This window comes from Thalassophryne amazonica, chromosome 2 (genome assembly GCF_902500255.1).
Source record: "Thalassophryne amazonica chromosome 2, fThaAma1.1, whole genome shotgun sequence".
NCBI lineage: Eukaryota > Metazoa > Chordata > Actinopteri > Batrachoidiformes > Batrachoididae > Thalassophryne > Thalassophryne amazonica.
The window spans coordinates 156,748,689-156,775,814 of record NC_047104.1 but is presented as its reverse complement, the minus strand read 5'-3'; the positions used below and the strand labels follow the sequence as shown (position 1 = coordinate 156,775,814).

Genomic DNA, 27,126 nt, shown 5'->3' with positions numbered 1-27,126 from the left:
TATTCAGCATTATTTACAGTTTTCCCAGAGTGAACTCCTCCTCCTGACGGTTGCTACTGGCAGAAAGCAGCTCCCATTTTCTTACCACCATTTTATTTCAACAATGGGCCCATGTTATATTTGCTGCTCGTACTGCATCAGGAGAGATTTTATCATAATAAAGATAGCAGCAGAATGACGACATGTCGTGTACAGTTTATCGTGGTCTTTATCGCCCTCAGAATACACTCTGCTGCAGGCTTCATGCACTTTACGCAACAACTCCTCATTAGGGTTCAAACACCCAGCAATAGCTAGGTTGGGATAACATTATGGTATTGGCTTGGATTTTTCAGTTTGTTTCCAGCCATCAAAGCAGTTAAAAGATTTTTTTTAAATCTCCAGTTGCTTTCCTCATTCCTTCACAGGAAACTTGAAGGAACTCTTGTGGATTTACTCAACTAAAAAGCCCTGTATGTGTCGAAAGTATGTGCAGAAAGATGCACTTGTGGGGAACTGATTGACTGACTGACTTAATGATCTGAGGAGCAAAGTGAGGCTAGTCTGTATTGGTTGCTGCACCATTTGTTTTGTTTTATCCAAAAATACATCTTAAGAAAAAACGGTCTTATAATCAGGGCCATCTTACAATTGGGCCAACATGGAATTGAACATGTGTCCCAGTAGATCCAGCTCACTAATAGACATCTCCCTGTTCTCATTTTCCACCTCAGATGTTTGTAGTTGTCCGTTGGAGCCAGCAAAGACCTTTAAGACAGCTATTAAGCCCACATGGTGTGTGTGGGACTATGAACCAGTTCCGATTCCGATATCTGACACAACATGAAAAACATACTAACAAGATGCTTTAGCTTCCTGAGACAAAGACCCTGAGCATTTACAGGGCACACTCTGAAAAGACCCTCACTAGCTCAGAAACCAGGAGACAATTCCTGCAGACAATCAGATGTGCAGAAGTCTGAGCAGCTCAAAGCTCCAGAGCAGCCTCCCCAAAGCTCTGGATCAAACTGGCATTTTGCTATTTGGAAAAAGCTGGAAACGGAAAGAAAACAAGAGACACGACTCAGCAGAAGTAAGAGCAGCTCAGCGCGTCACTCCCTGCTGACCCGCCCAGGCTTCAGTCTCCAGCTTGGGCACGTCTTCAAAAAACTTCATCTCATGTCTGGAGCACTGACATCGCCACTTTCACAGCCTTGTTTGTACTCTGCTCCAAAGACCAATTACACACTCTATTCACATTCCCCTTCCTCTCTCTCTCTCTCTCTTATACTGCATGTCCTACTGATTCCTAATTGACATCAGCTTCTCCGTGTCTCATGTAATGCCTGAGAGGGACAGGACCAACTCAAGGAGAGAAGACAAACTTTCTTTTTAATTATCAACATGGTAGTACAATCAGAAGCACAGTCTTAGAGATGTATTCACTGTAAAATCAATTTGTGTTCAGAACGTAGGAGCCACAGGGTCGTTTCATAGTCCCACACAGACAACGTGGACTTAATAGTCGTCTTAAAGCTCTTTGCTGCCTCTAACAGACGAGGAGAAAGATCTGAGCTACAGAGACTCTGAACTGTGTTTTCATAATTAGAACAAGTTGCATGAAGCTCTACCTTCTCAGCGTGGAAGCAGGGGGTTTTACTCCCACGATAACCACACACGTGCTAAGGACACTGGACTTGGGTCATGATGCTGAATTTAGAACTAAAGATCAGGAAACCTAAGTGTTTTCTCTCTGGAGCCTCACAGTTACCAAAGTGACAACCTTACATTTAATTTCAGTGAAGGCAGAAATTCCATTCTGGGCTGGATTTAGATGAATGAGTCCTATTTCAGCGATTTCATTTGACCCTTTAAGTTATTAGTCTTCAGGACGACACACAGCACTCGGGTAAACAAAGTGCATTATTAATTGGAAAAAGTGAAACTTCCCATGTTGGTGGTTTTGTCTCTGGGGGATTTTTGCTACTCTGCTGGAGCTAATAAGAGCGAGAGCAGCGAGAACACAGCCGCTCTGACACCCTCGCTCGCCTCCTAATTTGTGGACTTCCCCAGAGCTGGAAACCAGCAGCTTCATCTCCCTGCTGCACTGCTATCAAACCCAAACGTTCTCTCAGGATAGCAGTCGCAGGGCAGCATTAAGACCGTGGGGAGCAGACGCCAGAACTAACATGTTTGCTTTTTCGAGGCTAAAGGCAGACAGCACAGAGGGGGAGCACGTTACAGACTCCCTCAGAGCTGTGAATGTGAGGACCCACCGTGCCAACCCTCACACCACTCTACAGCGGGCATTACTGCGCCCGTAATCATGGTTGGATTAGAAGACTGGAGAGTTTGATTAGGTCTGGGGGGGGGGTGTAGGAACACCCACGGCTACGTTAACTAGTTTTAAAGACTACTATCAGCCTGAAAGTTGGGTTTAAATGTACGGCACAATGTAGGGCACAAGACAATGTCATTAAATAAGAGACGAGCTGTAACATGTCATTTTAAAATTTCAGTATTGAAAATGGGCAAGAAAAGTTTTGCAATATAATTGTAATGTCAATACTTCTAGAGTCTTTTGTTTTTTAAATCACCCAAGTACTGTGATACGTATGGTATCAGGTGATACGTGTGCAGTCCGCGCCCTGAACCATTCTGCTCCACAGAGCTCTGAACTTTCAATGTTTTTGATGATGCTGAAAAGTCCTTTGAGGTTCTCCTTGTGGGAGGGTGTCAAACATTCCACAGATGTGGACGTGGCGTTCCCATCAAAGGTTACTAAGTGTATCTTTGCCGCTTCCACTCGCGTGAGATCATAATCCTCTTCATGGAGAATCTGTGGCGTGTAGTTTCAGGATTTCATGTTTGTTGTTGCACACTTGCACCACATGGATCCAGACTAAAGTCAGAATTCAAGCTCATACCTTTCGTCTAACAGCTTGTCTCCGAACGTCCAGCGGACATGAGGGGCAGGATACCCAGTGACCACGCAGGGCAGCAGCACCGTCGCACCCACCACGCCGCTCACAGACGCCGGGTGCACCATGAACTCCGGCTTCCTTTCTTCTCCGGTTTCTATTGGGGGAAGAAGAAAAGGTGAGCGTTGAGGGAGGGATGAGCGAAGCAAAGCAGCAGCATTCTACTTAACGGCTGTCATCTGTCTTCAAATCTTCAAAAGAACTCTTGCCTGAAGGGCAACTGTTAGTGACACCTAAGACAGAACTGTGAGAGGAGTCAAATCCACGGTGATTACAGACACCTGAAGTGGAATGAAGTGTTCAGGAGTTCAAAGTGATCCTCATAATTACAGGTCTAACTAACTGCACGCAATAACCACAACTCTATGTTTGTCGTCCGCTTTAATGAGCCCGTCTTATTTACATTCCTGTAGCCACAAAATTCATTCCTGACACGTGACAGGTGCCATTACCAGTCTAAATATGGAGTAAATCTACCAAACTGACGCCAAGATGCTTCACAATTTAATTTTACGTCCCTAAAATTGCCACCTATTCACACTCGGGCTGAAACATGTTTGCTGTTCACCTCATATGAAGGAAATCCACTAAGTGATCAAACACATGAAGCTTTGTTGAACACAAAACTGCAAGTGAATCCAACAGCCCCCAAATAGTCCTCTCTTACCCACGGAGACATAAATACCATCTCCTTTATAAAACTACAATATCTAAATACATGGGCTACAATACGATTCAAGGACGATACTCTTTACTGTGAAATAATTCAGTGCTATTAATTTATTACTAATTCTAATTTCTAATTTCTAACACTAAACCTTGAGCCATTGGGTCTTTAAGAATATATTTAGATCAATTCAGGGATTTGTGTATCAGTATATATATATATTTATGACTTTAAATTTGATTTTTGATTGTTACATCCCTAATAGGCGTTCCCAAGCCAGCCGAGAGATGTAGTCCCTCCAGCGTGTCCTGGGTCTTCCCCGGAGCCTCCTCCCAATGGGACGTGCCAAGAACACCTCTCCAGCGAGGCGTCCAGGGGACATCCGGAAAAGATGCCCGAGCCAACTCAACTGACTCCTTTCGATGTGGAGGAGCAGCAGCTCGACTCCGAGCTCCTCCCGAGTGAAGGAGCTCCTCACCCTATCTCTAAGGGAGCGCCCAGCCACCCTGCGAAGGAAACTCATCTCGGCTGCTTGTACTCGCGATCTTGTTCTTTCGGTCATGAGCCAAATCTTATGACCATAGCTGAGGATCAGAACGTAGATCGATCGGTAAATCAAGAGCTTTGCCCCCCTACTCAGCTCTCTCTTCACCACGATGGTCCGATACAGCGACCGCATCACTGCAGATGCTGCACCGATCCGTCTATCAATCTAACGCTCCATCCGTCCCTCACTCGTGAACAAGACCCAGAGATACTTAAACTCCTCCACTTGAGGCAAGGACACTCCACTGACCTAAAGAGGGCAAAGCACTTTTTTCCGGTCGAGAACCATGGCCTCGGATTTGGAGGTGCTGATTTTCATCCTGGACGCTTCACACTCGGCTGCAAACCACTCCAGTGCAAGCTGAAGGTCCTGATTTGACGAAGCCAACCGAATCACATCGTCTGCAAACAGCAGCGACGAGATTCTGTGGTTCCCAAACCAGACCCCCCCCACACCCTGGCTGCGCCTAGAAATTCTGTCCATAAAGATAATGAACAGAACCGGTGACAAACGGCAGCCCTGGCGGAGGCCAACGTGCACTGGAAACAGGTTTGACTTACTACCGGCAATGCAAACCAAGCTCCTGCTGTGGTCGTACAGGGACCGGATAGCCCTTAGCAAAGGACCCCGGATCCCGTACTCCCGGAGCACCCCCCACAGGGTGCCCCAAGGGACACGGTCGAATGCCTTCTCCAGATCCACAAAACACATGTGGTCTGGTTGGGCAAACTCCCATGAACCCTCGAGCACCCGATGGAGCGTGTAGAGCTGGTCCAGTGTGCCGCAACCAGGACGAAAACCACACTGCTCCTCCTGAATCCAAGGTTCGACCATCGGGGAATTCTTCATCTCCCGTACTCTGGAAAAGACCTTACCGGGGAGGGCTGAGGAGTGTGATCCCTATAGTTGGACCACACCCTCCGGTCCCCCTTCTTAAACAGAGGGACCGCCACCCCGGTCTGCCAATCCAGAGGCACTGTCCCCGATCGCCACGCGATGTTGCAGAGGCGTGTCAGCAACACAGTCCACAACATCCAGAGACTTAAGTACTCAGGACGGATTTCATCCACCCCCAGGAGCCTTGCACCCGAGGAGCTTGGACCGGTAATGGACGAGTCCGCCTCCGAGTCCCCAGTCTCTGCTTCCTCCTCGGAAGACGTGACGATGGGTTGAGGAGATCCTCGAAGTATTCCTTCCACCGCCCGACAACATCCCCAGTCAGGGTCAACAGCTCCCCCCTGCACCGTAAACAGTGCTGGTGGAGAGCTGCTTCCGCCTTCTGAGGTGTCGGAGGGTTGCCAGAATCTCTTCGAGGCTGACTGATAGTCCTCATGGCCTCCCCGAACTCCTCCCAGACCCGAGTTTTTGCCTCTGCAACCGCACGGGCTGCGGCACGCTTGGCCTGCCAGTACCTGTCAGCTGCCTTCGGGGTCCCACCTACCAACAAAGATAAGTAGGACTCCTTCTTCAGCTTGCGTTCTTGCGTTTCAAGCGGCTGGCTTGGGAACGCCTTGGGTTCTCCCAGAGTTGCTGGGGGAGGTGTGTGTGGATCGGGAGGTCTGGGCGGCTTTGCTTGAGCTGCTGCCCCAGCGACCCGACTCCGGATAAAGCAGACGAAAATCAATGGATGGATGGACATCCGTAATAATTAGGGGAAGACAATTTCATAACTTTAAAACATCATTTAAGTAAAAAAAAAAATAGAACACAATGCAAAAATACCCTCAGCCGCATGATCATGTTATCAATGAAAGAGTGTGTAGAAAGAATGTGACCTTTTGACCTCTTAAAATAGGTCAGGGTTAGCCATCTTTGAACTTGTCCAAGATCTGTGTCCCAAGAATGTTCCCTGTGAATTTGAAGACTGTGGCAGTGACAGGACTGGACTTATGCTGAAGACAGACGGACAGACACAAAGTCTTCATAATACCAGATGGCCATATTTTGGTCCTGGGTAAAAATGGGATCTGATATATATATATATATATATATATATATACTCAACAAAAATATAAACGCAACACTTTTGGTTTTGCTCCCATTTTGTATGAGATAAACTCAAAGACCTAAAACTTTCTCCACATACATAATATCACCATTTCCCTCAAATATTGTTCACAAACCAGTCTAAATCTGTGATAGTGAGCACTTCTCCTTTGCTGAGATAATCCATCCCACCTCACAGGTGTGCCATATCAAGATGCTGATTAGACACCATGATTAGTGCACAGGTGTGCCTTAGACTGTCCACAATAAAAAGGCCACTCTGAAAGGTGCAGTTTATCACACAGCACAATGCCACAGATGTCGCAAGATTTGAGGGAGCGTGCAATTGGCATGCTGACAGCAGGAATGTCAACCAGAGCTGTTGCTCGTGTATTGAATGTTCATTTCTCTACCATAAACCGTCTCCAAAGGCGTTTCAGAGAATTGGCAGTACATCCAACCAGCCTCACAACCGCAGACCACCTGTAACCACACCATCCCAGGACCCTCCACATCCAGCATGTTCACCTCCAAGATCGTCTGAGACCAGCCACTCGGACAGCTGCTGAAACAATCGGTTTTCATAACCAAAGAATTTCTGCACAAAACTGTCAGAAACCATCTCAGGGAAGCTCATCTGCATGCTCGTCGTCCTCATTGGGTTCTCGACCTGACTCCAGTTCGTTGTCGCAACTTCGCACAGCCATTGAAGAGAGTGGACCAACATTCCACAGCAGGCCACAAATTGACAACTTGATCAACTCTATGCGAAGGAGATGTTGTTGCACTGCATGAGGCAAATGGTGGGTCACACCAGATACTGACTGGTATCACCCCCCCCCCCCCCAATAAAACAAAACTGCACCTTTCAGAGTGGCCTTTTATTGTGGGACAGTCTAAGGCACACCATGTGCACTAATCATGGTGTCTAATCAGCATCTTGATATGGCACACCTTGAGGTGGGATGGATTATCTCAGCAAAGGAGAAGTGCTCACTATCACAGATTTAGACTGGTTTGTGAACAATAGTTGAGGGAAATGGTGATATTGTGTATGTGGAAAAAGTTTTAGATCTTTGAGTTCATCTCATACAAAGGGGAGGCAAAACCAAAAGTGTTGCGTTTAATTTTTGTTGATGTAATTATTATATATATATATATATATATATATATATATAAAGCAACAGACCTCTAATCATCTCCCATTCAGAAGAATTATTTTCCTTTATGAACATTCATATGATGTAACTGAAGGTTTCTTTAAAATATAGCAAATGGTTCAGAAGAAGTTGGGCTGAGAAGATTCATGGATAGATAAATTTCAACTAAAATTTCAAATTTCAACTAACATACCTCTCAAGTTCAAATTTGTCACTTCAAAATCTGGTCCCATGCACTCCATGTTTCTTTAAATTCCTCACACAGCTTTATGAAATTTCCTTCTGTATTCAGACAGCATTTTGCCCGGATTCACACGTCCTTAGAGGAGACAGAGAGCTAAACACCCCCAACGGGGTCTTGTTGAAGTCTGATTTATGACCTCTAATATCTTCTTCTGTGCTGGCAGGAGTCTGGCGTTTAACTTGGTAAATAATTGGGGGGGGGGGGGGGGGGGGTCGAGGCTCACGGCCACAGTGGAACTCATCTTCTGAGCTACTGCCGTTACTGAAGAGGCAGTGAAAACCCACTGCGAGCCAAACGCTTCGCTCTGATTTCAGGCAGGTTTGTTTCAATGTTACAGGTGATGGGGAAAAACAGCTGGGATGAGGATCAACACCGCTGAATCTGAGGCCATGGTTCTCAGCAGGAAACCAATGGATTGCCTACTCCCAGTAGGAAATGAGGTCTTGCCCCAAGTGAAGGAGTTCAAGTAACTCGGAGGTCTTGTTCTCGAGCGAAGGGACAATGGAGCATGAAACTGGCCAGAGAACCAACACAGCAGGGGTGGTGTTGCATTCACTCGACCATACTGCTCTAAATCTACTGGTCAATCTTAGTTCCTACTCTCACCTATGGTCATGAGGGTTGGGTCGTGACCAAGAGAACTAGACTGCGGGTACAAGTGGCCGAAATGGGCTTCCTCAGGAGGGTGGCTGGTGTCTCCCTTAGAGATAGTGCAAGACGTTTGATCATCAGTGGGGAGCTTGAAGTAGAGCCACTGCTCCTTCATGTTGAAAGGAGCCAGCTGAAGTGGTTCAGGCATCTGGTAAGGATGCCTCCTGGGCGCCTCCCTAGGGAGGTGTTCCAGGCACGTCCATCTGGGAGAAGACCCCGGGGAAGACCCAGCACTAGGTGGAGAGATTATATCTCCACACTGGCCTGGGAACACTTTGGGATCCCCCAGTCAGAGGTGGTTAATGTGGCCCAGGAAAGGGAAGTCTGGGTCCCGTGCTGGACCTGCTGCACCTACAACCTGAACCCGGATAAGCGTTTAAAGATGTATGCATGTACTGTATGTATGTGACAGGGAAAATGTTGTTTGTGTATGTTCACCCACAAAGTGAAGACAAGCACCAAAACATTTTTTCAGTTAGATATCACTGAACATTTGCCGTTGCCGTGTGCAAAAACATGCGCAAACACTACTGCACTTACAAAAACACATGCATGCATAACTTGCACTTGTAGATGTAGCGACGAACTGTGTTAACTGACAATGGTTTTCTGAAGTGTTCCTGAGCCCACGCGCTAAGATCCTTTACACAATGATGTCAGTTTTAATGCAGTGCCGCCTGAGGGATAGAAGGTCACGGGCATTCAATGTTGGTTTTCGGCCTTGCCGCTTACGTGTAGAAAGTTCTCCAGATTCTCTGAATCTTCTGATTATATTATGGACTGTAGATGATGGAATCCCTAAATTCCTTGCAACTGAATGTTGAGAAACATTGTTCTTAAACTGTTGGACTATTTTTTTCACGCAGCTGTTCACAAAGTGGTGATCCTCACCCCAACTTTGCTTGTGAACGGCTGAACCTTTTAGGGATGCTCCTTTTATACCCAATCATGACACTCACCTGTTTCCAATTAACCTGTTAACCTGTTCACAAAAACAATCAAGTTGATCAGTTTGAACATTAAATATCTGGTCTTTGTGGTGTATTCAATTGAATATAGGTTGAAGAGGATTTGCAAATCATTATATTCTGTTTTTATTTACATTTCACACACGTTCCAACTTCACTGGAATTGGAGTTGTACATGACAGAGGCTGAATTAATTTCTTTTTGTGCTGATGGTCATTAACACACACGGAACCCTCATTTACATACTACTGTGAATGTCACATTACTGCCCGCTATCAACCGTGGATTTACTCTTAGTAAATCACCTGGAAAATTGTCTCCACCCCCATGTGCAAAAGTTTGGATTGTCCACGCAATTTTGCAATTGTTATCCGGGATCTTAGTAAATCAGGTTCTTCCTGTTCAACAAATCTGAAATACTCGTGATCATTAAATCCTACATCTTCAATCACAGCAGAAATCCAGTGGTCTTCATGTTTTCCAGCTCACCTGGCAGTATCTGAAGCTGGGCCTCCTCACTGGATTTCGATGCTCCCACATTCTCCACTAGGCAGCGATAGAGTCCGGCATCCGTCTCTGAGGCGTTGCTGACCACTAGAGCTCCGCTGGGCAGCTGGAACAGTCTGGTGTTCAGCTCAAGGGGCTGCCGGTCTTTCTCCCACCGAGTGAAGAGCACCAGGTCTGAGTTGACCTCACACACCATCACCTGGTTGTCCCCCGAGGTGCACGCTGGCTGCTGCTGGTTGGATAATGAACCTCGGCATCCCTGAAACAGGACAAAAAACAGAATGTAAAACAAAACTAGAATTTGGCTAGACTAAAATCAAACCATTGTACAACTTTTGAGGCTTTTGCAGGCAATAGTTCAACTGTTTTGGATCCTAGCACGCACATTCATGTGCTATCTCCAAAATGCCACGGGTGAGACAGAACTGTCAGGGTGGTACTACTAAAACCTTACCATGGCCTATGCGTACCAAGTCTAACTTCAACTAAACCAAAGGATTTGAAGGAGAAACCCCTTGTTTCAAATGTGCACTGGACTCCTTGATCTGTGGTTGGACTCCTTGATCTGTGGTTGGACTTCTAACACTACTGCATACCCAATTCCTATACTATGTGGGCCAGTCGCCACTCTGTGTGGCACCACCCAGTTGATGTGTGATGTTCGTCCCCTGTTGTGGACCCCCACAACAGGGGTCGTAAATGAACGGACAATGGAAGAGTCGAATATGAACGCTTTACTGTTGTGAATGAGCACAACCACAATACAGAGGAATACAGAATTTTGCAAACAGTCAATCCACAAAGGTGACGTGTGGGCAGGCTCGAGGATAGAAGACGTCTGTCCTGAGAAGAACCAGAACCACACGATTTCCTCCGCCACCGAACCTGGAGAATACTGGAGCCGCCAAGTCCCGAGTCCCCAGGTGGCCACCGTCTCCGAATGTGGGATTTGGTACTGCTGGCGAGGAGCAGAAACAATAAGATGTGGGTGTGTGCACACCCAGTAAACAGTCAGAAACGGGTGGGAAACACCTCCACCTCAAACACAGTACAATAACGTGCAGCGCCTGATAACCTATCCCAATTTGGCGTGAGGAGCGAAGTCCGTTGTCTTCCTCACGATCCCAAATCCCAGCCTCCAGCTGCAGAGATTAATCAGGAACGCCTGCAAAGAATCTAGACAATTGTGCGTTTGGCACCAGATAACGGCTGAGAGTTTACCTTCACACGTCGACGATATCTCGGCAATGAGGTGGAGATGACGTCCGGGTTTTATGGAGTAGTATGATGAAGTGTAGATGGGTTGACAGCTGTCATGAGATAATGAGTGACAGCTGTCACCCCCGACTGTGTCCGTGGCGGCAGCGCCCTCTCGTGCCTGAAGCCCGCACTTCAGGCAGGGCGCCCTCTGGTGGTGGGCCAGCAGTACCTCCTCTTCTGGCGGCCCACACAACACCACCTCAGCTCATGAAGCAAGTGGGTGGGCCCCATTCATCTTCAGAGCTTAGTGGACACATGGTCTGTGGTTCCAGGAGGTGGTGAGATCAGTGTGGTGCAGGACAGCACTGCATAGGTCCTGACCACGGTCACAAGACAGCATCAGAATGTTATCATGACAGTTCTAGCGGTCATTTTGCTTTATATTATTTTGTACGCCAGCTAAAATGGGAGCCAAATTCTATTTCGATGTATTTAGTTCAAATAAAACCAGATCTGAACTACGTTTACAGACATATCCACTGACTGTGTGTAACATCAGCAAAGACCAGCTCTCCTCTCATGGACTAACCACCAGCCCGTGACACCGACCACGAATCACACCAAATCCTGACAACTGCTCTACTCCAATCAACCTCACTACATGATGACTTTGTGACTGATTTAAAAATGAATCACTACACGGCAAAAAGAAGCAAACGTCAAGTCACCTGCAGCCATTAATCAATCACTCTAAAATAAGAACCAATTATTTTTTACATTTAAATGTGTTGTTTTTTTTTTAGAATAAATGCAGCTGAGCGGTGCTTTTTAAACAGAATAAAATGACAAGGACGCTAAATGTAAATGTTCTGTTCTTCAGATTGTTGTTTGAATAAGTTATGTAGATATCACACTGAGTTTGGGGAATTAAACACAAATATATATATTATATAATATAAAATATTTACTCCCATTTTGTATGAGATGAACTCAAAGATCTAAATCTTTTTCCACATACACAATATCACCATTTCTCTCAAATATTGTTCACAAACCAGTCTAAATCTGTGATAGTGAGCACTTCTCCTTTGCTGAGATAATCCATCCCACCTCACAGGTGTGCCATATCAAGATGCTGATTAGACACCATGATTAGTGCACAGGTGTGCCTTAGACTGCCCACAATAAAAGGCCACTCTGAAAGGTGCAGTTTTATCACACAGCACAATGCCACAGATGTCGCAAGATTTGAGGGAGCGTGCAGTTGGCATGCTGACAGAAGGAATGTCAACCAGAGCTGTTGCTCCTGTATTGAATGTTCATGTCTCTACCATAAGCCGTCTCCAAAGGCGTTTCAGAGGATTTGGCAGTACATCCAACCAGCCTCACAACCGCAGACCACGTGTAACCACACCAGCCCAGGACCTCCACATCCAGCATGTTCACCTCCAAGATCGTCTGAGACCAGCCACTCGGACAGCTGCTGAAACAATCGGTTTTCATAACCAAAGAATTTCTGCACAAACTGTCAGAAACCGTCTCAGGGAAGCTCATCTGCATGCTCGTCGTCCTCACCGGGGTCTCGACCCGACTCCAGTTCGTCGTCGTAACCGACTTGAGTGGGCAAATGCTCACATTCGCTGGCGTTTGGCACGTTGGAGAGGTGTTCTCTTCACGGATGATGCGAAGGAGATGTGTTGCACTGCATGAGGCAAATGGTGGTCACACCAGATACTGACTGGTATCCCCCCCCCCAATAAAACAAAACTGCACCTTTCAGAGTGGCCTTTTATTGTGGGCAGTCTAAGGCACACCTGTGCACTAATCATGGTGTCTAATCAGCATCTTGATATGGCACACCTGTGAGGTGGGATGGATTATCTCAGCAAAGGAGAAGTGCTCACTATCACAGATTTAAACTGGTTTGCGAACAATATGTGAGGGAAATGGTGATATTGTGTATGTGGAAAAAGTTTTAGATCTTTGAGTTCATCTCATACAAAATGGGAGCAAAACCAAAAGTGTTGCGTTTATATTTTTGTTGAGTATATATATATATCAGACTTCTAAATCTAAAGTTCTTTTTTTTTTCTTGGTGCACTGCAAATTATTTGGTTCTCACCAAGATAAAAAAAAAACTTTAGATTTAGAAGTGTTAGATGATTTATCTTGTTTTAAGGGTTAATTTCTTATGCTTATTTCTAGATAATCTTCAAGACATCTTGTCAAGTGAAATTATCTGTCCATGCAGTGAGATCATTTACCTCAGATTTAGTGTTTTTTTTTGTTTGCAGTGCATGTACAATCACACTGTGGCACCACACACGCGCCTATCAATGGTATTAATATCAATAATTGTAGCATTTTGAGCTGCTGATCTGAAGCTGAGTTTACAGTACATGTAGGACGGCTTCATTCACAACTTTCAACAAAACCCATTTTAAAAATGATGATGTTAAACTCCAACTGGTTTATCAAGGAGGAAGGAGAAAAAGCTGTTTTTAAGGCAGACTCAGGGCAGCCGACTGATGATATAAATGACTTTGTGCTGCGTTATAAGGAACCTCTGGAGTGGACTGGAGTGGCTGTGGCCGTCTCCTCAGTAAATCTGCGTGCACGTTTGGAAAAGAGAAATGAATGAATACTCTGTGCGAGTTTGAGGATGCAGGAAAAGAAGGTGGTGGTGGACTGTCAGTTTGTCTGACTCACAAACGGGAGCTGAAGAATTCCTGTTTGGTGACTTGGTTTCACTCAGCGCTGACAAGTCACTTCAAATCGGAACCAGAAAAACATCTGGCTGGTGTCAACCTGAGACTGTAAAGATACTGGACAAACACTCTGTGATGCCACCGGTAGGTTTTCTGAAGACCAGGTTTGAAGCACAAATGGGAGGTTCCAAATGCCACCGTCTTGGCAGTGCCAGATTCCACCTAACTCATGGCCAACCCATAAATGGGTACAGAGGTGGAGTGTGGGCAAGACCGCTGTGACCTGGGCAGGACGAATGAAGCCCAGACACACCCCTCAGCTCAACGTTATCAAACAGGCTAAAGCTATCAGGATAACTCTGGTTTGGTTGTTTTATTCATGCCGACTGGATTATGGTGGTTTTCACAATGGGTCACTTGGAAGCAGGTATTAAACATTATGACCAGCATATCGCCTCAGTAACTGTGGAGATAAAGTTGCCAACCTGTCAACACCTGCTAATTTGTGCTGCCAATGCTAATATATAAATTAAATAAGACTGAAATTTCACTGAATGAAATACTGGAGCACAGGCTTCTTAGATAGTCCGTTAGTACAATTAACTGCACAGCGAGCCCCATTACCTCAGATATCCATCCATCCACTGTCTATACCCGCTTACTCCAGTGACTGGAGTTTATCCCAGCAGACACCCTGGACAGGACACCAGTCTGTCACAGGGTCACACACAGACAGAAAAACACATTCACACCTACGGACAATTTAAAGTTTCCAGTCCATCTAACCTGCATGTCTTTGGACGTGGGAGGAAGCTGGAGCACCCGGAGAGAAACCACACAAACACTGGGAGAACACGCAAACTCCACACAGAAAGGCCACAGGTGGGAATTGAATCCATGACCTTCTCACTGTGAGGCAACAGTGCTAACCACTAAGTCACCATGCTGCCCTTATCTCAGATATTTATAATAAAATTCCCAGAAAGGATAAACATGTTTGAGTCTACAGCAGCTAGCAGCCACTGCTAGATAGCTGCGCTAGACACGTCACGCCGATGCACAACTGTAACTCAAAGTCAGCACGCCCCAAATTATACATAACTTACAGCTTAAAATAGTTTACAGGTTTTTTTATTGTCATCAATGGGGACACTTGCTATAAAGACCAACTCTGTTTTTATACTGGGCTGTAAACATGTTTATTTCTGTTGTAAATGTGGACATTTTAACATGGGGGTCCACGAGGCACAGCACTGACGGCTGGGGCTCGATGTCAGCCTTCATAAAGCTCTCTGCTGACATTAAAAGAACCACAATAATTTCTCGGACTCTGCTCTCTGACATTCTGAAAAGCGTGTTGATCGCTGCCATCACATGTAGGGACAAAAGCTCAATAAAACAAACCTCATCTTGTGAGCACAAAAAGCTGCCTGTGTGCTGTAAATCGTAATGTTCAGCTGCAAACAAGCTGTCATGCTCAATATCAGAGAGGAACACAAACGCTTGTCTGCCTGCAATCGCTGCTGTTTTTTGTCGTCCTCCTTACAGCCGTAGTTCAGAAAGTAACATTGTGCTGCAGCGGGTGTTTTCAAAACTAAACCGTCACTATCCACAGGCACAGGCAGCTGACGTGTTCTCCTTAGTGAAAAATAAAGAGTTTAAAGGACATACAGAATATGTTTTCTATATAAAGTGGTGTGGATGAACACTTCTGAGTTTTTTTTTTATGAAGACTGTCAATCATCAAACCACCGACCGGCCCAATCAATGGGGGCTTGAAGAAAAGTGAACAGCACACAGTACGTGTTATTCCTCATTTTTACCCGACACAGTTGTTATTTTCAGGCCCAGCGATCACACTGTTTAAATCACAAATGTACTTTGGCTCATTAGGGCACCAAGCAGGGCGTTAGTTCTAAAATGCAGTGTGATCGGGTGCACACAGGCAGCAAAGATTTTCCAATATTTATACGGCAAAATATTCAGAGGCGGGCTCACGACGTGTGTACAACCCTGCACGTACACACAGGGATGTGCATTAGTGAGTCACACAAAAGGACACGGAACCTGTACCAGGTCTGTGGGCAGGAGCTGGGCACAGTGTGCAGGTACAGCATGGGACGGCAGCGGAAGGGCAGTGGAGCAGTGGTGGGACGGAGGTGGGACGGCAGTGGAAGGGCGGTGGACAGTGTTGGGACAGAGGGGAGGGAGGTGGGACAGCAGTGGGAGGGCGGTGACGATAGACCGTTATCAGCTGATAAGTGGCTGGGCTTATGATCAATCTATTCACTGCTACCACTCGCCCGCTTTTGACATATTATGCGCACAGCACAAAAACTAACCAGCCATTTATTTTAGTTTAGTTTAGTTTTTGGAGATGTAGTGATATTTTCACTGACCAGGATGGTGGCTGCTACACAGCAGAGTTATGGATTTAAATTTTTTCCCCAATACAAGGACATCTCTGTGGATGGTAACTGCCATGTTTTTGTCATTACAGGGGTCATTTATCTGTGATGGCACCTTCCTGACTAACAAAAGCTTTCAGTGTAACTGCCGATTCACCAAAATGCACAAATGTTGTGGTCCGTCCAAACAGGCACAAAGTAAAATGCAGCTTCTGTGTCTGGGCTGTTTTTCTTTAGTTTTTTTTAAAGTTAACTGAAAGATGATCTGGAGGGCAGATGAAGTGAAATGTTAGACGTGCGTCCGTTTCTGCACCGAAGTGTAAATCCTGCAGCTTAGGAAGCGATGACATTTTAAAAGAGGAGAGTGAAGACAACAGCTCTCAGAGCTGCAGGTCTATTGGACAGACACTCAGACGTGACTGCGCTGGGTGGAAATGTGACATTTGGGCCAAAGAGCTCACAGGGGAGACATGACCTGGAATTACACTTCCACAGTGAACATCTGGAGGAGAGACTCCACAGACTATTGACCTCCTGCTCTGCTCCTTACGACTCACGACTCCTTGGCTCCTCCTGCCCCGTCACCTCGTCTCTGCAGACTGAGATCACCTGGAGATCACACCCAGCGTGCATGTGGGACTCTTACAGTCTTACACATACGAGATAATATAACATGATACCGCAGGATCATTAGCATACCAACATAACACAGGAGCGTTTTACAGAACACAGCATTCATGTTACCATGTGCGCCTCTATCCACTCTGGGCAGCCAAGCAGGCGGAGCTAAGCATCAGGTTGTCCCATTTGTGGTGCAGATGCATGTAGACCTCTGGAAAAACCTCTGACGGTTGTTCAAACTGTCCAAACCTAAACTCCAGCTGCATGTGGCATTTTTGTGTGACAGCATTATGAGAGTTCCACATGACGTTACTTAAAGACACGTGCAAACACAGTGCGGTCTGGTAGTCATGTGTCTGAAATTTCAGATCACCAACGCAAATCGTCATATCTACGTAAACAACTTAAACCACTGAACAAAATAAACTCAAATAATAAAAGAATCAATGCCACAAATAAAAAGTATACTTCAACAATGCACAATAATAATAATAATAATAATAATATTTATTTAGCCAGAAAAAAAAAAATCCCACTGAGATCAAGACCTCTCTTGCAAGGGTAACCTGGCCAAAACCTGACCTGTAAAAACATGTATGCAACAAAAATCTCAGATGAAAAAGGTGCAAATCATATCTGGGTTCTTCCTCTTTGAGATATATATATAATTCTTGGATGCATCACGATGTAAATGTACGATTCTCAATCAATTGGAAATGTGGACGATTTTAGGAATGTTAACTGTTTTCCTTATGTAAACCTGTATTTCTACTTTTGCTCAAGGCATTTTTTCATCCAGTAATGCACTTTTAAGTCCATCGGCCAAAATGACAGTGTGCTTCACTGGCTACAACAACATCATCAAATGGAGTATCATTAAAAAAGCAAGCGTATACAAAGGTAATCCTTCCCGCTGTGATCCATGTCTGTCCACCGCCTGCAATGTCTCCCTCCAAACTCGTCACCAAATGACCTCACGAAAAAAAAGTTATACGCAGCAACCAATCAGAGGAAATGTCACTCCAAAGGTTCCTAACTGTTAGTTGTCACTGAAATCAGCAGGAGAAACATCACCTCACACAAATTCGGTACTGCAAGCTGGCAGTGTGTTATTACATCTGTGCCATCAAATGCAAGTGTGTGGTTTGCCTGTGTGTATGTGTGTGCTCATCTTTCCTGCCTGTAATAACATGTATGCAACAAAATGCAATAGGGGAACACAGCACCGTTTGCATCACAGGATTTTGAACATGCTCATGCTGTTGTGATGTGATGTAGTCTGCAACCCGCATAGTCCTAACATTACTCCACAAACACTGTAAAGTCATCTGCAGTCCTGGTGTAACACAGATTCCTATCACACAGTGTAGAGGCAGCGGTATAATGTTAGCACTCAGCTTCTGTTAATGAAGTGAACAATCTTCAGTATACAGTGTTGGACATGCATTCAAATCCAAACCCTGCAGTAGGTGTGGGTTTGGGATGCACACTGAGCGTGGAATTTGCACGTGTTTACTCCTGATCACACTTAATCACAATTCTTCCTTTAATCAACTGGAGAGAAGCTTCATTTTTCACAGCCTTGTTCAGCTGCACAGCAGAAGAACAGCTGAAAAACGTTTTGCCTGAGAAATAATGTTTCTGTGGTCAAAACCCGACGATAAAAAGACTTCATCGTGTGCACAGTAGCTCCGGACTGTGAGTTCCTGCTCCTGCAACTGAAAGGCCACGTTATTCTGTCTGTATCACCTGAGGTTGACTTTTGTATCATCACCAAATTAGTGACACTCAAAAATTACAAAGTCAACCCCCCAAAAATGAAGTGCCACGTCAAGAAACACAATTCTAACCTGAAATGTCTTTTCTTATGGTTATAGTTACAGGCACCTTTGGTTTTGTCTGAACACTGTGACGTCTGTCTTAAAACAACAAAACCAGATTACTTTTCACTTGCTTGAAACTTTGAGCTTCTCATCAAGCCTGACATTACTTGCACCAAGTGCAAGAAAACAGACCTCGGTGCCTATTTGAACCAAAGAAAAGCACAAATACATTTTGAAGATTGTGACTGTTTCGCCTGCATGGTCCCACGCTGTGAAACAGAGACGTGCCCTGTTGATGATCTTGGTGAAAATAAAGACGTGTGGCGCACTGAAAGAAAAGCAGAGCACCTTTTGAAAGCACACATATCAAAAGCAGATAGTTAATGTGCACTGACACCAGGCATATGAAATGATACGAGAGGTGCACCAAGTTTTAATTAATCAGGTTTAATTTATCAGACAGTAAAAAAAAAAAAAAAAAACATAAAACAAAAACACCTCTATTGGCACAATGTGAGTATGATTCAGTGTGTGTCCAGATGGATAACTTTAAGGAACCCTCTGGGAACAAGGGTTCGTCACTGAGGTCAAAGCGGGCAGTCGTTAATGTTGAGTCATGCTCAGGAGCAAAAACAAGCTCCATGTGCAGCATCACAAATCCAAACGGCCCCAATCAGCCAAAAATACAAACGGACTGTGCAGACCTGAGACCGAGCCCATTCTTCTTAGACTCAAAAACACAAGGAAAGGTGGTGCATTCCAATCAGTTTCTGTTTAGCCAAACAAATTTAGTTTAATATGTATGACAACATCCCGTGACCTGATCCCAGATAAGCGGTTGAAGATGAGGAATATATGACAACATTATTTACAGGTTTCTTTTCAGCACTGTAGCCAGTCTGACAAAGAGTCAGAGCTCTATTGAGCTGAGTATTCCATTAACTTTAACTAGTAATGACTTCATGACTTTCTTTGCTAACAAAATTTTAACTATTAGAGAAAAATTACTCATAACCATCCCAAAGACGTATCGTTCTCTTTGGCTGCTTTCAGTGATGCCGGTATTTGGTTAGACCTCTTCTCTCTGATTGTTCTGTCTGAGTTATTTTCATTAGTTACTTCATCCAAACCATCAACATGTTTATTAGACCCCATTCCTACCAGGCTGCTCAAGGAAGCCCTACCATTATTTAATGCTTCGATCTTAAATATGATCAATCTATCTTTGTTAGTTGGCTATGTACCACAGGCTTTTAAGGTGGCAGTAATTAAACCATTACTTAAAAAGCCATCACTTGACCCAGCTATCTTAGCTAATTATAGGCCAATCTCCAACCTTCCTTTTCTCTCAAAAATTCTTGAAAGGGTAGTTGTAAAACAGCTAACTGATCATCTGCAGAGGAATGGTCTATTTGAAGAGTTTCAGTCAGGTTTTAGAATTCATCATAGTACAGAAACAGCATTAGTGAAGGTTACAAATGATCTTCTTATGGCCTCAGACAGTGGACTCATCTCTGTGCTTGTCCTGTTAGACCTCAGTGCTGCTTTTGATACTGTTGACCATAAAATTTTATTACAGAGATTAGAGCATGCCATAGGTATTAAAGGCACTGCGCTGCGGTGGTTTGAATCATATTTTGTCTAATAGATTACAATTTGTTCATGTAATGGGGAATCTTCTTCACAGACTAAAGTTAATTATGGAGTTCCACAAGGTTCTGTGCTAGGACCAATTTTATTCACTTTATACATGCTTCCCTTAGGTAGTATTATTAGACAGCATTGCTTAAATTTCATTGTTACGCAGATGATAACCCAGCTTTATCTATCCATGAAGCCAGAGGACACACACCAATTAGCTAAACTGCAGGATTGTCTTACAGACATAAAGACATGGATGACCTCTAATTTCCTGCTTTTAAACTCAGATAAAACTGAAGTTATTGTACTTGGCCCCACAAATCTTAGAAACATGGTGTCTAACCAGATCCTTACTCTGGATGGCATTACCCTGACCTCTAGTAATCCTGTGAGAAATCTTGGAGTCATTTTTATCAGGATATGTCATTCAAAGCGCATATTAAACAAATATGTAGGACTGCTTTTTTTGCATTTACGCATATCTCTAAAATCAGAAAGGTCTTGTCTCAGAGTGATGCTGAAAAACTAATTCATGCATTTATTTCCTCTAGTCTGGACTATTGTAATTCATTATTATCAGGTTGTCCTAAAAGTTCCCTAAAAAGCCTTCAGTTAATTCAAAATGCTGCAGCTAGAGTACTGACGGGGACTAGAAGGAGAGAGCATATCTCACCCATATTGGCCTCTCTTCATTGCTTCCTGTTAATTCTAGAATAGAATTTAAAATTCTTCTTCTTACTTATAAGGTTTTGAATAATCAGGTCCCATCTTATCTTAGGGACCTCGTAGTACCATATCACCCCAATAGAGCGCTTCGCTCTCAGACTGCAGGCTTACTTGTAGTTCCTAGGGTTTGTAAGAGTAGAATGGGAGGCAGAGCCTTCAGCTTTCAGGCTCCTCTCCTGTGGAACCAGCTCCCAATTCAGATCAGGGAGACAGACACCCTCTCTACTTTTAAGATTAGGCTTAAACTTTCCTTTTTGCTAAGCTTATAGTTAGGGCTGGATCAGGTGAGCCTGAACCATCCCTTAGTTATGCTGCTATAGACTTAGACTGCTGGGGGGTTCCCATGATGCACTGTTTCTTTCTCTTTTTGCTCTGTATGCACCACTCTGCATTTAATCATTAGTGATCGATCTCTGCTCCCCTCCACAGCATGTCTTTTTCCTGTTCTCTCCCTCAGCCCCAACCAGTCCCAGCAGAAGACTGCCCCTCCCTGAGCCTGGTTCTGCTGGAGGTTTCTTCCTGTTAAAAGGGAGTTTTTCCTTCCCACTGTAGCCAAGTGCTTGCTCACAGGGGGTCGTTTTGACCGTTGGGGTTTTACATAATTATTGTATGACCTTGCCTTACAATATAAAGCGCCTTGGGGCAACTGTTTGTTGTGATTTGGCGCTATATAAAAAAATTGATTGATTGATTATTTGGAGACTCTTTTTGCTTGTTACCTCAACCAACAAAGTTGGAGGTTATGTTTACGCCCGTTTGTTTGTTTGTTTGTTTGTGAACAGCCTGGAGCCCACACTTTTCATAAATCGCTATAATTTTTTTTTTTTTTTTTTTACTGAAGATTCATATCCTGATCATCAACTGATTCAATTTTCAAGGTCAAAGGCCAAAAGTCAAAGTCAGGAAAAATCTTGGAGAACTGGAAAAATCCCTGTCTAACACTGAACGGATTTTCAAAAATTCATAACTCTGTCAAAAAAGATCAAATGTCTTTCATATTTGGGAGCCTTATGTAGGTTAGTATCCTTCATCGACTGACCAAGTGTGATCCGGATCTGATCCAGATTACAGATTTTGTGGCCATTTAAATTTAACATTGAAACCCCCATTTACATTATATCTCCTCAGTCACTGTCATTGTTCTGTTCTGGATTTACCTACACCACCAAAACTGACTGGAGGTTCCAATTTTATGTCTGTCTTCCAGTTATCAAGGTAAAAAATTTGTGGAATCAGAAAGTTGTGTTGGCGGAGGTTTTCGCTCTACGAGCGCAGTGCTCTAGTTTTAAAGTGGGGTTGCAGAGCATAATAAATTTTTCTTCAAAATAATGACATTCTATTCAAAGCAAAGTAAAGGAAACCTATTATTATTATTATTATTATTACTACTACTACATTAGTACTGCCTCCTTCCTGTTTCTTGTTTGGACCACCGACATATGCAACAGCCACTAGATGGCACTAGTCAGTAGCTGCTTGCCACTAACACCAGAATGACTTAACTTCCTGTCTCTGGCAATCCGATGGCAAACGTAGCGGTACACACGGCATTACACTAATGACAGATTCTTTCAAACAGCAAGATATGGCTTCACTTGTTTTCCCCATGAAACAAATATTTTCAGGGGTTTAACTGCTGGGGATAAAGAGCTTCTTTGTGTAAAGACGTTTGTTACATGATACCTTTCATTATCTGCTCGGTTATGAAGGAATGATTACAATTTCATGTGTCCATCACCGCTTGAAAGAAAAGATGCTGACAGACAGACGTTGTCTGGGAGGAGAACTCATGCGTGTACAGAAACACAGTGAAGCCACACAGTCAGACTGCTACTAATCTTAATTAAAACCAGGTATGGAATAAAAATGAGCAGCTTAATGGAATATGCACCCGGATCTGTGGGTCTCCCTCCAGATTCAGACGAATTAGTAACTGAATGCAAAACAGCTGCCTTCACCTTGAATGGAACATGCACTGTGCAACGTGCTGCTCTTACTTCAAGCACAGTCTGAGCACTTTTATATACATCACTATGCAAAAGGTTTTATCACATTCAGTATGCCAAAAATATCAAAATAATTCAACCTGCCACACGAAGAAACAGCGGCAACTTTTGGAAAAGAAAGAAACTGACCGCCATAGCTGCTCCTACATCACATTATGCATGAAATAAGATAATTCACTGTAAACCATTCCAGACAGGTCCAGCAGGTAGCAGACAGCTAAAGTCTGTTTGTTTGGCTAACGTAGCCATCTAGCGGCTCAAAGCAAACCAGTGTGTAATCACTTTATCTTCATTACATGCCTTTTTAATTTGAGATTTGCCAGTTGGTTCCTTGTGTTGTTTTTGAGTAGATGGAACATACAAGCCTTCAGACCAACCCTCATGGTGTGGAATGTCACTTATGGAGAAGACAGGTTTAAAAAGGTTAAAGCAGAGCCAAATGTGACCCGTGGGTGCTTTCAGGACACGCTGGTTGGTGACACTTACTGGCATGTGAGTGGAAACTAACGATCAGCAAGAGCTCCTGCTTCATTTAAATCAAGGGATCAACAATACGAAAAAAGAGTTTCATCTGGCGGATCGGACAAGGACAGCGTTGTTCGCATGTATGTGAGTGGTGTGTAGGTTCTCACTCAAAATCATCCATCGCTTTTCTTTTGGTGCCCCAAGTTCCTTGTTGCATTCACTGTCACTTCTAAACTCCCCCCACAGCACACACACGCTGTCCCCAACTGTAACGAATGTCACAAACGACTGTGACGTCCAAAACCGTGGTGTGATTTCTGTGTACGCTGCACAATTGGTACTCAGGTCAAAGCAGTTTCAGTCTTTTGTTCATGGTAATGAGTCATTCACGTCATCAGGAGAGTCGTCAAGGGAGCCATCAGGAGAGGCGTCCGTCCCATCATTAGGAGGGACAGCTGCCCTGTCATTAGGAGGGTGCTAACTAGAGCACAATAGGTGCTAATTAGAGCTATTGTTTAGTCACTAGCCTATAGCAGTCTGCCTCTCGGTAGGAGGGGGTCTAGTTACGTTAAAACTCCAGCTTTTGTGCTTGTTTATTCTTCTCTACAAGAGTCAAGACAGAAGTCAGACGACCAGAGCAAGAATTTTAGCGAGGAGCTTTCTGCGATTGAAGCGAACATCCTCGCATCAAGCAACCCAGTCCAGTCGAAGATTCAAGCTTCTCTACTACGCTGCACACTTGTTTTTGAATTAACAAACAGAGAAATTGACTAATTTATCTATTTATTCATTTTATGATTTTTTACAGGGTATAGGCATAGCTTACTGAAATTTTACTTTAGTATTGTCTAGCATCAAGTATAATTAGATATTCTGAGTATGAATTTAGACAAATATACTTATATTAGTGTGCTGCCCGTGGGGATCCATGGGCTCTAGACTGGGTAGTGTTTATAAACCAGGCAGCTGACATTTTTCAAGGGTGGTAATAAATTATGCAAAGTTTCTACAGTAAAATGAGTTGGAATGGTGTGTGAGTCCAGCATGTTTTTAGAACCTTAGACCTCAACAATTTCTAGAAGAACTCCACCCTTATTTCCTGTTAATTTCGTAATTTTTTAACGTTAATTTACTGTCTTAATGTATTTGTAAATTGTTTAGGTTCTTGTTATCATATACATTGTTACATTGTTACATTGTTACATTGTTATCATATTTTATTAGTATTTAGTTTTATTAGCATTTATTTATTTATTATTTATTTTATTATTACTTCTATTTTTCATTTGATTTTGAAAGGAACAACAGAAATAAGTGTTTTCACTTTCTGGTGTCATCCATGTATTTTTAACATATTTACAATTGTATTATGTACATACACTGAACTTACTAAATAAAATCACTCACACACACATGCTTTAAATATATAGATGATTTACCGCCCCCTGCTGGAATGCGTGAGTCCAGAATGTAATTATCAACGTCCACTGTTCAGTGTTGTTAGCTAACATCTGTAGTTACTCCAAAAAATATTAGTCCCATGAATGTTCCATTTTGGTGTCGTTCATCTTTGACCCAAAACACATAAACATACCAAACAGCAAATGTGAGCTCTCCACTGTTTGTCTGTGATCGAACACACACACACACACACAAAGTTTTTGTCTTTTCTGCATTCTGCCACAACCAGGTGCTTTTATTTATACACGCCCACAAACAGAGACGGTGGTGGAAAACAGCAAACACACTACACTTCTCACTCACAGTAACGACAGCATGACACTTAACTAAACTGACCAATCTAACTGAACTACAAAACACAATAAACTAATAAAACTAACAACACTGTTAAACTAACATGAACCACAATAACATTTAAAATCCTAAAACTCCAAACTCCCATGGTGCATTGCAGCACAGCGTCCATTGTTCACTGTTGTTAGCTAAATCTGTAATTTCTCCAAAAATATTTGTCTTACCAACTTTCCATTTTTGCACCGTTCATCCTTGACCCAAAATACATAAACACACAAATGGCAAAAGGCAGCTCTCCTCAGTTTGTCCGTGATCAAAATTATATACACAGACACACACACACACACACACAGAGGCCACTTGGCTATTATAATACAGATATAAGACATTGTACTTTTACAGTGTGCTTTTATGATGATTTCCAATTGCAAATATCCGTCCAAGTCATAAAGGAAACATGAAAAATTAGTTTTTCCAAATCATGCCACTAAAAATTGCTCTGTTGTTGAATAACAGCCTTATTAATACTATTAACTGACAGCACAAAATGTTCGCCCTAAGATGAGACTGTCAGAAAACACGACAACAGCTAGAAACAACGTGTCACTGTGCCGCTGCTGCGGCACGACTGCCCACAGGCATTATGGGACATTGGCTTCCTGCATGCTGAAACTTCATCAACTCCAAACTAATTGGTTCCTCTGGGACCTGGTTGGACTAACCATCCTATTGGCCCATTTTGAAGCTTTGGCTAACACCCCTGTTGGTCCAGTCAGAGAGGACACAAAGAAAAAAGAAAAGGACGCGTGACAAAACTGTTAAAATTGAGAGCTGCCTCAATGCAAATATCGATGACATCCCTGGGTTCTCAACAGGATTTTTTTTCTCAGCATAATGTGACAGAAAAATCACCTTAAAAAGCCGGGGGTTCAGGGATGCTTAAGTCCCCCCCCAAGGCTTTTGCATTATGGCCTTATAAAGGGCCTTCTTTGTCAGGCTAAATAAATACACCAAACTTTGAAGTCCAGACGGAAGAAGAGCACATCTCTGCATTTCAAAATGTGAGGAAAGTGTTTCCAAAAACGTCACCAATTTGAGTTTGAAGCTGCAGAGGAGACCTTCATCTAGTTAAATGTGCTGAGAGTCCAGCTCACCTGTCATCTCTGCAAACTCACACCTGCTGCTACTCTTACAAATAAAATAAAGGCTCTTTAAACAGCAACAATTTCATTATTTGAAAAACTTTTTCCTTATTTTAACATTAAATGAATCTTTAAACATGCCCATGAAGTCAAAGTTCAGTCAAAAAGGGATTTGCACAAGTAGAAGAAGTCCCGCCCCTATTGTACATAATTTTAAAACATTCACAACCACTAGAATAGTGAAATTCATAATTTAATCATTACTCTGTCCTGATTTCAACATTAAAAGCAATCACATAGTCAATGAGGGCGTGATTTAATGTTGAAATGACTCAATTAAAAAAAAAATTATTTAATCATGAGAAATCCTAATGAACAAACACACAGCAGTCATGGTTACATCATCTCTTGTTGTGTTGATAATAAATATTTATATTTATTTACGCTGCCTTTTTTCCTGGTTGAAATGCCGATATGAATTAATGAATCTACCAGACTTAAAAATGTACACATTACTTTTTATGCTATTTTGTCTAAAAATAAATGTCCAACGGTCATTATCATGTTAATCAAGAAATCATCTCACCTGAAACAACAACAACAGATGAGTTATGGTTTTAATTTACAGACAAATATCAAAGATTTCTAAAGAATCTTCTTTTTTTTGTTTTTGTTTGTTTTTGTTTTTTCTTTTTACTTAAAAGTATTTTAATTACAAGCTATTTAATGTAAAAAAAAAAAACACAAGGATTTTCTTGAATAAACTGCTGGGTATAAATTAGCAGTTCTGATGTTCCTGACACAGATCTGCACTATTCTGTGTTTTGGCCTGATGCCTTGTTTCTTTTGGCTTTAAAGTAAGGCTGTAACAAAGATTACTTAAAAAAACAAACAAACAAACAAACAAACAAAAAAACGATGGCTTCCCATCACACAAGTAG

The 27,126-nt window shown here is 43.2% G+C and overlaps 1 protein-coding gene across 1 annotated transcript in view; it reads right to left on the bottom strand.

The window, feature by feature from the left end:
* Positions 1-2,904: 2,904 nt before the first annotated feature.
* The window catches only part of LOC117501115 (neogenin-like), a 336,724-nt gene continuing 312,502 nt past the window's right edge, over positions 2,905-27,126 (bottom strand). Inside the window, exons 3-4 of the mRNA XM_034159946.1 lie at positions 9,673-9,949; positions 2,905-3,057 (exon numbers count right to left, since the gene is read on the bottom strand). Coding sequence (XP_034015837.1) covers positions 9,876-9,949 — 74 coding nt within the window. The 3' untranslated portion in view covers positions 2,905-3,057; positions 9,673-9,875. The remainder of the gene's footprint in view (positions 3,058-9,672; positions 9,950-27,126) is intronic.